The sequence below is a fragment of the Calliopsis andreniformis genome, unplaced genomic scaffold, assembly GCF_051401765.1.
Source record: "Calliopsis andreniformis isolate RMS-2024a unplaced genomic scaffold, iyCalAndr_principal scaffold0022, whole genome shotgun sequence".
NCBI lineage: Eukaryota > Metazoa > Arthropoda > Insecta > Hymenoptera > Andrenidae > Calliopsis > Calliopsis andreniformis.
The window spans coordinates 13531753-13544942 of NW_027480432.1; the positions used below are offsets into that span (position 1 = coordinate 13531753).

Below are 13190 nucleotides of genomic sequence, written 5' to 3' on the forward strand. Positions count from 1 at the left end.
TTTTGAAAATTTGATTTGTTTCCATTATTTCTATTACGTCGTAAATTTGCATTTAATTTGCATTTGCATCTTTTTATGCATTCGTCTATAGAATGACCCATATTTTTACAATAACGATACTGAATTTGATTTAGTGAAAGATGAGAGTTGTGCAGTGATCTAGGATTATTGGAATGATTCGAATTTTGGGATTGACTTGAATTTCTATAAGAATTATGAAAATTATTTTGTCGAACAGGCTGATTTTGTTGCATAAAATGAATTGATTTTGGATTTCGAGATACTGAAGGATTTGATTTTGTATCTTTGAAATAACAATCTTTACTTGCATGATTCGTTCTACTGCAATAAGTGCAATTAGAAAAATTACACTGTTCAACACGGGTCTGATTTTGTAAACGTGAATAAACATTTCTTATAGACTTCGACGTGCTGATTACGAATCTGCAACCCGTTTTTTCCCAGAACGTACAGTTTTTGAAAAAATCAATTTTGAAAAAAATGACAAATTTTCAACTTTGGGATTTTTTTCTGCTTTTACCGTAGTAGTTATTTAGTTGCTCTTTGCACGAAATGATTCTGTGGACTCTCCCGAATAAAATAATATAAATAGTTATTAGATTATAAACATCGAAATAGGTTTAAATAACAATTAAAGTGAAAAGGACACCCAAAACGCACCCATTTTTGCTGATATTTTTCACTTTATTTCAAAAAGTAAGGGTCTAGGAGAAAATTTGACTATATCACGCGATAGAGCAAATCTTTCTACTAAGGAAAGCATCAAGCGAATGTCCAAAATTATTTTTTATTTCAATATAGAAATAAAATAGTTTGGCGAAATGCGCGGCGGAGACAGTGGTACTCAATGACGTCAATGCGTATAGGGACCGCTGAACGGCAGGCGGTAGGCGAAGCGTCCTCCGCGCGCGCCGTTGCCATTGAGTACCACTGTCTCCGCCGCGCGTTTCGCCAAACTATTTTATTTCTATATTGAAATAAAAAATAATTTTGGACATTCGCTTGATGCTTTCCTTAGTAGAAAGATTTGCTCTATCGCGTGATATAGTCAAATTTTCTCCTAGACCCTTACTTTTTGAAATAAAGTGAAAAATATCAGCAAAAATGGGTGCGTTTTAGGTGTCCTTTTCACTTTAATTGTTATTTAAACCTATTTCGATGTTTATAATCTAATAACTATTTATATTATTTTATTCGGGAGAGTCCACAGAATCATTTCGTGCAAAGAGCAACTAAATAACTACTATGTTAAAAGCAGAAAAAAATCCCAAAGTTAAAAATTTGTCATTTTTTTCAAAATTGATTTTTTCAAAAACTGTACGTTCTGGGGGAAAACGGTTTGCAGATTCGTAATCAGCACGTCGAAATCTATAAGAAATGTTTATTCACGTTTACAAAATCGAAGAAAAGTCAAAATTTGTCGAACAGTGTTATCATAACGAATACGAAGAGTCTTTTCTCCTGCTGAAGCGGCAGTAAAAGCTTGATTAATTGTTTGAAATTCCCTATACCGAAGCATTTTCGAAATTTGAGGATGAGTATGATAAATAAAATCGGTTAAGAGTCATTTTAGTCACCATTGCGATACTTCCAGGTAACAGACTTTCGTCCTGTTCTGACGCATGAATGGCTGCGAGGATTCGAGACGAAAGGTCTTTGATCTTTTGATAGAATTGAGATACGTTTTCATTTGACTTTTGAATCATTGCATTTAATTCCTCAAACAGCTGATCGAGACGTTTTTTTTCCTGACAAAAATTTAATAAAAGCTCCGAAACTCCTTCCCAAGTTGTGAGATTGCAATGAATATCGATTTGTTCTCGCACTTTACCAGTAATACGACTTTTTACGTAAAGTAATAAAGCAGTTTTTTGATTTTCCGCAGCTAATTCAAAGACACCATCAACTTGTTTTACGAAACTACGAATTTTATATTGGTCACCGTCAAAAACTTCAGGGATTAATTTAATTAAAAATGAGAGTTCATACGTAGACTGTGAGCTTTGATTGACGTTATTAGGCATGATTGTATAGGATTTAGTGAGACTTAGGAGAATAGAAGGAAAAGAATTGTCTAAACTGATGAATATCTATTTGAGTAGTATTCACTGTAAAATTTTCTCTGCAATCGGTGCTGGATTTGCTAGGTCCAGTATTTTCCAACCAGGTTGCGGAATTTCCTTCAAGTATGTTGCTTTCTTGTATGTACTTCGTTTTGATCGATGTCCACGTTCTCAACAACTATGTTGTCATTCAATCCACAGGGTAGAGTTGCTAATTCTACTTATGCTCACTGTGTGTAGAATGCTGGACATCTCATCCTCGTCGCCAGAAATTATGTTGTGTTCCGTTAACTTAATATTTTATTACAAACGAAACTTACAACAATATTATTAAAAAACGAAAAACGTACACTTGACAACGTTCAATGGATATTCGTATATAAGTCTTAGATAATTGAATGAACTGTTGCTGACGAATAGTAGTAAAAGTCTGCCTGTCGAAACCAGCATTAGCGCCTAGCGTGTATCCAACGCTATCGCGGTCGCTCGAGCGGCAAACTCGTGCTCTCGTTGGCCGGTGTTTTTCGTTAATAACTCGTTAACGAAGCCTCATCTTACATTTTCGCTCAGGAAAAAGTTGTTTCAAATCACCCCCTGAATCACCCCTTTCAAGAAACTGCAACATTTTTGTTACACCCTGTATAAGTTTCTTCACCACATTGGATAATGTAGTTGCGTTGCAAATATAATTGATAAAACAGGCACGACTGTCGATATCGCAGTTTTCTGTGGGTAGAGACCTACCTTTACATGGGGGTTTCTGGGACTCTCGAAATTCATGACCCTCGAAAACAGGCAGTTGGGGTAGCTTGGAACCATCTATAGCCACTGATATAGTGGAGGGGGAATCACAGTGTGGCTCCATCTCGCATTCATTAGGCAGCCACATGTCTGTGGATAATTTTATTTCTGTAAAGAAAACTGTAACGGCAGATACCGACCAAGAAATCTCGTAAAGTCACGTGACTACGCTAGGCCCTTACACGTGACTTTTCCAGAGGCCCTTAAGGGCCTAGTGTAGTCACGTAACTTTTCCAGATTTCTTGGTTGATATCTGCTGTTACAGTTTTCTTTACTGAAATAATATTATCTACAGACATGTGGCTGCCTAATGAATGCGAGATGGAGCCACACTGTGATTCCTCCTCCACTATACACACTACCACCGACTAGGTAATAATAGACCTAACATCCTATGTACTTTTCTATCCCTGATTTTTGGGGTGCTAGCACCCCATTATCATTTTAGTGTCACCGCCAATATTACCGGCGAAGTCTCAAAGTAGATTGCAACGCTACGAATTTTCGGAATTACAATTAAAATGGAGTAGGCAGGTTATATTAAGCCCGCAAGTTTTGAATGTTTATGTAAGAGTGATAGTTAATAACTATATTGCGAATTTCATTCATTTCTGCCAAAATATAGAAAATATGAAGAATATAAATCAAGTTGCAATATTTAGAAAATAAGACATACTACTTACATAAATAATAACTATACTCTACGTATCAGCCATTGAGATATTAAAGTTTAACATTTTGTAATGTATTAAGCTATTAAACAGTATAATTTTCTAACGATTTGAACTATTAAACTATAAAAACTTCTTAATGTATATATATTAATGTATATAACTAAAAAAAATCATGGTACTAAGAAACAATATTTGTTATATGTTGTAATAGTTGTATAATAACTTACTTTAACTTGCAATCTTTGTAAAGTTTCAAAGTATAAAGTAGTAAAGTTTCAAAGTTTCAAAGTATTTCAAAGTAAATAGTAATAATAAATAAACATAATAATTATAGTATATAAACAAGCTAAATGAGAGCACCTACATACTTGTCCTGTTTATTATTACACAATGTAATTTAACAATGGAAAGAATTTTTCCCAGTCATTCTTTTTACGAGATTTCAAGGTCACTGATATTTTTGAAACGAGATTCTATATTTTTTTCTATATTCTTCTGGAGGATATCTATAAGAATATATTTAACTTTCTTAATACTCGTAACGTTTCAATTATTATTTCGCAAGATGACTTGCTATAAATAACGCTCTGATCTTTTAAATGGAACTGGAAAAAATCCGTTAAATTATTGTTTATAATAATAAACAATTTTAAAATTTAGATATGGTTCTCTGATTCAATTTGTTTGGATAAATTTGTAAGAAATTGTATTGAAATTTATTTGTCAGAAAAATACGAAGAATAAGAAATCTGTTCCTTAGACAATGGTTGGGGTAAGTGCTGTGGGGTTCATCACAGTCCTGTTACCGAAAGGCATAGCCTTCCCCACTCCGTGGTCAGATCCTTTAGGAACAATATTCCCATTCTTTAGCAATACGGTGTCGGGCCGCTTGCCTTCCTTAAACACTCGCTCTTCTTTGAAACAGTCACACAACACCCAATAACTGGAAGGCCAAACGTAGCCATCAGCCATCAGGCGCCAACGGGACTGTTTAATCTCATGCACCTTCAATCAGCCACAGGCAGACTAAGACCCTATTACCCTATCATAAATCCCTCAAAGACACATTCTCGTTCGGCTAACCGTCCCAAACTCTCTCTCAAAATACCTTAACGCTAGCATATTTAATTATTTAAGTTGGAATTTGTTTTTCATGGTCTTCTTAATTAGTTAGTTTATTATTTTTATGTAAAAGAACATATTATATTTTCATATATATGTTTATATTTATATATCATGAAGAGACAAAAGTAACGACATGACTATATGTATAACTATGCAAAATAACATTTTTTTACAATGTTTTAATTCGTAACACATAGTATGTGAGCTAAAGCGTGGGTGGGCAAAGCTCCTTTTCTATATTGAATGAACTGTCAAATTCGACTCTATTCTGAGAAGTCACACGTATGTAAGCACACACGCTATTCGATATTTCACCACAGGTTGAAATAGTTCTCCACGTAAACGTTATTCGTGAGTAGAGGTCGCCTAATTCAGTCCACAAACTATGCATCGGTAAGGCAGTTTGACCTGAGACACAAAACCCCATTGAATGTTAGGTCTATCATTACCTGGTCGGTGACACTACTATACGAGCCGTATGTACGTGAATTCGGCACTTCGGATCACTTCGGATAGCTTCGGAAAGACGAAAGAGAAGGCAAATGTCATATCCTATTCTCGTGTTTCTAAAACGCTATTATGGTTTGGTGCAAGTCACCCGCAAGCGGCATTGAGCGGCACGAGTCACTCCTGAAATATTTCGAGTGTAAACTCTGATTTGATCTGCAAAAGTAAATCAGTTTAATAAAAATTACTTTTCGAATTTATGTAACTTGAATGTAAAAGATGATATACTTACAAGTTTTACACATTCTATGTTCTTGATACCACCCTTTAAGAACAATTAAAACAAGTTCATGATGATTTTCTATTAATTTACTTACAAACAATAAGAGTAAACGAATTTTAGTTATCTCTTTGTATATGTGGCGAATTATTTCCAATTTGTTTTTCCTTCCGGTTTGGTCTGGGTTAGGTCAGGGTTAGCTCTGGGTATATACAAAATAAGAGGAGACGTTGCTAAAAATACATTAATTTAATATATTTATAATCATCAGAATCACAGTTGCCGCTGCGACCCCGACCGCGGCTTCTCCCGTACTTCCATTTACGGACTTTCTTTTTAAAATCCCAGAACTGTAATATGAAAAATAGACACATGTTATTCACAAAGTTCACTTCTTTCTTGAACAAATAATGAATAGATAAATTACTTAGCGCTTTAGCATAAGATCGCCTATGATCTACGTACGTTTCGTCGTCATGCCTCCTCTAAAGCTAGCGCCGACGCCGACACCAACACCGACTCCGACGCCGACACCAACACCGACTCCGACGCCGACGCCGGAGTCGGTGCAAGCTTTAGAGGAGGCATGACGACAAAAGGTACGTAGATCATAGGCAATCTTATGCTAAAGCGCTAAGTAATTTATCTATTCATTTTTTGTTCAAGAAAGAAGTGAACTTTTTAAATAACATGTGTCTATTTTTCATATTATAATTTCGGGACTTTAAAAAGAAAATCCGCAAGTGGAAGTGTGGGAGAAATCGCAGTCGGGGTCGCAGCAGCAACCGCGGTCCTGGCCTGGGGGTAAGAGGCGGGAACGGGGGGGGATTTAATTATAAATTATTATAATTAAAAAGTAAATATATTAAATTAATGTATTTTTAGCAATGTCTCCTTTTATTTTGTATATACCCAGACCTAGCCCATACCTAACCCAGATCTAAGAACATATAAATATTATAAACAATTTATATTCTTTATTTTTAGTTTCTTATTGCATGTAGAATCGCTCTTTCTCGATTGTATCAGCTTGTACATAAACTTGTTTTAATTTAATTTTTCATACAAAATACACAGAGAATGTCATCGTTTGATCTTTAAACTCATCCCTCAAAATTTCATACAAATTTTTGGAGATCTGACCGAAGAAACTCCATTCGAGTCGAAACGTGAAAATATCTATAATATCAAAAAAGCTGCGTGTGCCTTGTTGCGCTTGCCGATGACTTGGACCTAAGCGTTTCAAGTTTCTTTCCGAATCTTTCCGAAGCCGTCCGAAGCAGTCCGAACCGCCGAGCTCACTTTCTGTTCGAATCTTACAATGCCACTCGGAATGACTTTTCATGGGACTTCTTGTGGGACATGAACGAAACACGCAGCTCGTATAGTTGCATGTGTAGTAGTGCGTCAAATTCTCGAAACTCGGGTGTCAACTCAGGGCTGCACGGGCCTCCTGATTAGGCGCTACCTGGTGTGTTCAAGCGGAACTAAACTTGTCAGCTTTTTACTGTGTTCTATCTCTAACCTGGCAAAAAGCACTGCCAAATTGCGCTGACGCTTTACGTCCTTATATTGGAAGGTTTTGAGCTGGAAGGTTCAATCTAGCCCGCGCTGGTCAGAATTTCGCTCAGAACAATCTCTAAATTAGCTAAAAATGCTTAGATTTCATGGCTGTGAATTTGTCGATTTTTGCTTTACTTTGAACACTCATATTACTGAACATCAGCAGAATCTGATTAAATAATGACCAGCGCGGGCTAGATTGAACCTTCCTCTATCGAATGAGTCCTTTTCCATCTCAAAATCTTTCAATATAAGGACGTAAAGCGTCAGCGCGTAAACCTCTGTTTTTGCCTAATTTTGTCGGTAATGTCACCGCCCTGATATATCTGATCCTAGGCCCTTAAGATATTGCGTTTAAAGATTTACTGATTTTCAGTAGAAGGAAATCTGCCAAGACTAGGAAGCACCGAAGGTGATCTCCCCCCCCCCCCCCCCTTTCTTTCCTTTTTAATTTCAAAGAATTTATATGATGAGACATTTCATGCATGCGCGATTATAATGTTTCGATATAAGGATTAGTGGACCATTTGTTGGAATCTGTTCGTTTGTTTCTCGTTATTGGGAGTGTTCCAGGAAAGGATTGTTGGGTGTAGTCCATAAATACTGTTCTTTGTATATGTTTATATATAAGTATATTTTCTCTATTTTTCTATAAAAGTTTTTATAATTGATTTACCTGCGAAATATTCCTTTTTTTAACATCCACTGCTTTACCAGCTTGGAGGACGGCGATTTCCTCTTCTGTGAGGCAAAGCCACGGAGATGATCACTTGCTTCACAGAAAGGCAAGGCTTTCGCTGAAGGCAGGCTTACCAGGCATGTGGTGCAGATTTTTCGCCACAGCAGGCAGTCTTCGTTTTGAAATACTGATTCTGATATCCGAAGGCACTTCATTTTCATTAAGGTGTCGTACGTACGCCTCTGGGGGGTCCTTGAGACTACTCCATCCAATGGCTTGCCATATTCTTTTAGATTTCCAGCCATTCTTTAACGAAGCGAAAAAAAAGAGAAAGAAGGGCATTTTAAGCGTTTTCCTTCCTTGTATTATTCTTACTTTTACTTACTGCGATTCCTCATCTAAAATATTCATTTTTTTTTGCATTTTTGTTCTTTAAAATTTTCTATCTTCTCGAGTTTTACCTATTTTTCCTTTTTGAAAAACTTCCTTGAAATAAGTCCCTTCTTTTTCGAGGATTTGAATGCTAGGTTCCTTAGGAGGGGATAATTTCTTGATATACGCTTTATTTGATATTTATTTGACTTGTGTTAATTTTTCCTCATACCGGTGAAAATTTTTACGTTTTTTCATGCTTGATTTATTCCCTCTTTCACGTCATTTTTTATGATAGTGCCTATTTGATTCTATCTTTATGCACTATTTTAGTCGATTTTGGTCCAATTTGATTTCATAAATTATTATTATTTAGTATTTCTGTAATGGTGTATGGTTTATCATATTCATTGCCTAATTTTCCTCATCTTGGTTTTAATAACATTACTTTTTCTCCAACATTATATTGTGTTGTTGAGTGGCCTTCAGGGATTTTGATTGGAACCTGGGATGAATTCGTTCCCGTGGAGCGCTAAGGCACTCTGCTCGTAAAGAAATGAAACAATTTTGAACTCAAACTAAACTGTTATATTTGAACCAAGAGAAAACACGTCTTATCCGGTCAAAGGACTGGGGCGAAGAGAGCGTACCAAAATGGATTCTCATTAAATCTAATAATGTTTGTTAATTTTTTGTATCTTAGTAACAAGGAACCAATTACATAATTATATTATAATTAATAAACTCCAATTCGTTAAAACTATCGTCAGCATTTATCGATTTCTAGCTTTCGAGTCTTTTACATCTTGGCGCTGGATATAATTCCTTAGAGAAGGGGAAAAAGGTGAGATTTGAATGTTTAAATAAGTGTTTCTAAGGAGATATTGATTTATTCTTTACTCTGAAATATTCTGTAGAGTAATGTTTATAACTAGTTTCAAGCATATAACTTATTCCAGCTTCACTTTTGACGCCTTCTCTATTACATTCAATTTGAACTTCGCGCCTTGAAGTTAGTGTCACACGTTGTCACACAACAGCGTACAGCAATTAGCACTCTTACCATAATTGATGTTTAAAATTTCGATGTATTAGTATATTGATGTTTTTCAGAAGAAATTGTACTAATACTACTACTATGTAATAATTATATAGTACTGGTACTTGTAATAGTATAGCTATTACTAATTATTAAGTTTCTAGGTTACTACTACTATCACCACTACTAGTTATTAGTAGATGCTATGACTACTATTACTAATACTAATAAAAGACCATAGAAATTTTAAATATTTTATTCTAATACAGAATACGAAATTGTATAGTATAATATTCTTACAATAATCAATCCTAATAACTACAATTATATACATTAGCCTTCAACTATTAAATTTCCTTCTAAACTAAAAGTTATTTCTTTAATACAAATAATTGTCAAAATAAAACTTATAAATTGAAATTTTAAAGTCTTAAAAGAAGTGTCGAACAGTATTTATCTTCTTACTTGTGTGTCTTCTTTTGAAAGAAATCTCATGAAACATATCAGAATTAATGCTTTCGGCAGGATTTCTTATTGAAAATTAACTGCATCAAAATACTACTATTAGTGTAAAAACCCCATAAAGTAACGCACAAGGATAAGCAATAAGAATCCTCTGATTCTCCTCTCCAGACATATTTGAAAGGAACCTGGACGCCGAAAGCGTCGCCCAGGTAACAGCAAGTCCTGCAAAATTAAGTCCAACAGGACTTCTCAAAGTAGCAAAAATTCCGAACCCAGCGAGAATTACAATAGGTAGCAGACAGTACCCCAAAACGGAGGCGACGGAAGACACAGTGATATCGCTGGCTCTGCTCATCAAAGACAAGAGAATGTACATCAGCATGCATGACGTCACTGCCAGGCCATAAATGTAGCCAAAATGGGCCTTCGAACCAGTTAATAATAAAAATGTCGCGAGGAGTAAACAGAAGGCCACTGGGCCGGCTAAGTCGCAATCTTGGAGAAGATAATTCGCATCGTCAATTTGACCTTTTCTGTGAAAGGGATTCAAGACAGCTAGAGTTTTCTGCAAGATTCGATCGAGGTCGATGCCCAACTCTTCCAAGAGGGGAGGCTCTTCTTCTTCTTCTGGGAAACCTGGTCCTGAAATTTTAAGATTTTTGGGTAATTGTTTGCTTGAGTAATCTTAAAGGTGTGAAAAAATTTGGTTTTGGCTTGAAAGAATTTTTGGTTTCAGAGATATGTATATTTGAAGGAGAAGGAAGTTTGATTCTGAGGAGCACACTTGAGGTTTTAAAGGTAGTTCTGATTAAGGAGATGCTTTTGCTTCTATGGAACAGATATTCTTTGAAATAAAAGATTCAAGATTCAGATAAGTTTCAATAAAATTTTTTCGAAAACGAAAAATAACTTCATTTTGATCCCTAGTTTCTTCTGAAATGAAAAGAAAGTGTTTTTTATTAAGTATGGAACTTGTTATGGAACAGATATTTTAGTATCTATATAATAAAAGTTGCATTGAAAAAGTTCTTTTACAACATTTATTAGAAAAGGTTCCATAAGATAATTAACACAATATTTGACTCACTGAATAATGTTCAGTATTTATTACAATGATCAAGAACTTTTCAAAATATTTCAATTTTTATTAACTTTTTTTTACTTTTTAATATTTCAATTAAATTTTATTTATATATTTTGCATGTTCACAACTTAATTTACGTAGCACAATTTAAACTAAGACTTTTCTTTTTCAGAAGTATTTTTTAGCTGTTCTTGTTGGAACACATAAAATTTTTTTTTAAAAGTTCCACTGTTATGTTCTGAATAAACCTTATTAGAAAGTTCTATAACTGTTTTAACCCATGGAGGAATCTTTCCCTTCAGAAAGAATTTTTGCTTTAGATAGAGCTTTCACATTGCAAGAAACCTTTACTTCAGAAGAAACTGTCACTTCTTAAGAAACCTTTGCATAAGAAAGAACTCTCATTTCTCAGAAAATCTGTTTTGCAAAAAAACCTTCACTTGAAAAAAAGCTATTTTTTAAGGAATCTTTGCTTCAAAAAAAAACGTTTGCTTCAAAAAAAAAAAAAAAAAACAAAAAAAACGTTTGCTTAGCAAGTAATCGTCACAAGAAACTTTCACTTCTAATTTTCAATTCTTTAAACCTTTTTCATTGTTAACCCTATATTTTAACTTTTATTGCATATTTTGATTTAAATTCTTATCAATTATTATTTCCTTTCTTTTTCTAAATTCTATTACTATTTTGCTATTCTTCTCATACGTATACATAGCACACATTCTATTAACAGGTTTTCCTTTCCTACAAATTAAATAAACTAATAAAAAGCACCAAAGAATTTACATGAAAATAATTGTTATTTCAACCGATAAATAATGTGTACAAATCATTTTATGTATAAAGAAATGAATATGTAATTTTCTTCCTACCAAGCCATTTTTAAAGCTCTTCTGAAAAGAATTCTTAATTTTGGGAACTAAAATATAAAAGAAGTAGCATTATTTATGGAATCATATGCTATATATGAGAATTGTACGCACTTTTATGAAATAAAAAAGGAAATCAGTAAATCAGAAAACTTCATATGTATTATTCTGAATTAACGACTTTTTTGTTTTTGTTATAATTATTACCTGTATTATACCTTTTGCAAAATCATTCTGATTGAAAATATCTGCTCCAAAAGCATTTGCAGAACCGTCGATATAATTATTTTGCGAAAGTTGATAATTTTCTGGACGTTGGTCACCGTAGGATCGGAACTCAAATTGGAGATTAGGTTGCTCGAAACCTGGAGCATCGAAGTTGTAGTGGTCTTCAGCTGATTTGCTCCAGTAATTGTCTTGATTTGTGTATTCAGACATTTTTTGAGTTTTTCTCTATCTAAAAGAAAACTGTAAATTACTTATGGAAATTGCTTGGATTTTTTTAGTGAAAGAAATTTTTATTGAAGTTAACCTATTTCTTGAAGATAAAGGATATCATCACATACTAACTCTTTGACAAGAGGATCATTTTAACTGGATATAGAGGGGGTCCAACTCCCCTCTTGAAGGATATAGTATTGAGTATTGGCACGCCACCTAACAGTAACAGTAAATGACTTCGGAGTAACTAAAATCCAATATGGTCGTACAAGTGGTGCTTTTTGAATATAGTTATTCAAGATTAGATTGTTATTTTAGAAGAGGACATGACATTATTTTTGTTACTTACAATTTCGAAACAGAGTTATTATTGAAATTGTAAGGAACAAAAATAACTTGCCTATTCTCTTCTATATGTATGTAGAATATAATATACATGAAATATGAAATATGATTAATTACAAAAATATAAATTTTATTAATTTTTATTTTTTATTTTTTTACAGTATTTAATATAAGCTAATTTAATCATCTTAGTTTTTCTGAAAAAACTGTCCTTTTCCCACATAGTATTTCATTAATATTGTGACATAAAGTATTTATGACAATGCATATTACTGAATTCATTAACGATTTCTAAAAGTATGTTACATACGTGTTATATGTTGTTGCGTGGCCTTCAGGGATTTTTATTTGAACTCGGGAAGGATTCGTGCCCGTGGAGCGCTAAAGCACTCTGCTCGTAAAGAAATGAAACAATTTTAAACTCAAACTAAACTGTTATATTTGAACCAAGAGAAAACACGTCTTATCCGGTCAAAGGACTGGGGCGAAGAGAGTGTACCAAAATGGATTCTCACTAAATCTAATAATGTTTGTTAATTTTTGGTATCTTAGTAACAAGGAACCAATTACATAATTATATTATAATTAATAAACTCCAATTCGTTAAAGCTATCGTCAGCATTTATCGATTTCTTACTTTCGAGTCTTTTACATCTTGGCGCTGGATATAATTCCTTAGAGAAGGGGAAAAAGGTGAGATTTGAATGTTTAAATAAGTGTTTCTAAGGAGATATTGATTTATTCTTTACTCTGAAATATTCTGTAGAGTAATGTTTATAACTGGTTTCAAGCATATAAACTTATTCCAACTTCCCCTTTGACGCCTTCTCTATTACATTCAATTTGAACTTCGCGCCTTGAAGTTAGTGTCACACGTTGTCACACAACAATGTAAACGAATAAATATCTAATCTTACATATTGTT

The 13190-nt window shown here is 34.0% G+C and overlaps 2 protein-coding genes across 4 annotated transcripts; both read right to left on the bottom strand.

Moving 5' to 3' along the window:
- Nucleotides 1–4543: 4543 nt before the first annotated feature.
- Nucleotides 4544–5436, bottom strand: LOC143186701 (uncharacterized). The gene is made up of 4 exons (XM_076390411.1): nucleotides 5420–5436; nucleotides 5306–5314; nucleotides 5134–5250; nucleotides 4544–5067 (listed from the first exon to the last, which is right to left on the bottom strand). The coding sequence occupies exons 1-4, from the start codon at nucleotides 5434–5436 to the stop codon at nucleotides 4890–4892; spliced, it is 321 nt and encodes a 106-aa protein (XP_076246526.1). The 3' UTR covers nucleotides 4544–4889.
- A 2773-nt stretch (nucleotides 5437–8209) lies between these two features.
- Nucleotides 8210–12919, bottom strand: Yip1d1 (Yip1 domain-containing 1). 3 transcript variants are annotated; one of them, XM_076391202.1, is made up of 4 exons: nucleotides 12903–12919; nucleotides 12012–12136; nucleotides 11698–11936; nucleotides 8210–10171 (listed from the first exon to the last, which is right to left on the bottom strand). In XM_076391202.1, the coding sequence occupies exons 3-4, from the start codon at nucleotides 11915–11917 to the stop codon at nucleotides 9615–9617; spliced, it is 777 nt and encodes a 258-aa protein (XP_076247317.1). In that variant the 5' UTR covers nucleotides 11918–11936; nucleotides 12012–12136; nucleotides 12903–12919; the 3' UTR covers nucleotides 8210–9614. The 3 variants fall into 3 exon arrangements, with proteins under 3 accessions (XP_076247317.1, XP_076247319.1, XP_076247318.1); XM_076391204.1 differs by lacking the exons at nucleotides 12012–12136; nucleotides 12903–12919 and adding an exon at nucleotides 12576–12693; XM_076391203.1 differs by lacking the exon at nucleotides 12903–12919 and having other exon boundaries at nucleotides 12050–12127.
- Between the last annotated feature and the right edge of the window lie 271 nt (nucleotides 12920–13190).

Bases quoted from the DNA above. Each gene is read 5' to 3' on its own strand.
- LOC143186701 (XM_076390411.1), bottom strand. The intron at 5,068-5,133 runs GTAATGATAGAC...ACCGATGCATAG, and splicing joins ATAGTAGTGTCACCGACCAG to TTTGTGGACTGAATTAGGCG.
- Yip1d1 (XM_076391202.1), bottom strand. From the start codon at position 11,917: ATGTCTGAATACACAAATCAAGACAATTACTGGAGCAAATCAGCTGAA. The intron at 10,172-11,697 runs GTATAATACAGG...TTAAAATTTCAG, and splicing joins TCAGAATGATTTTGCAAAAG to GACCAGGTTTCCCAGAAGAA.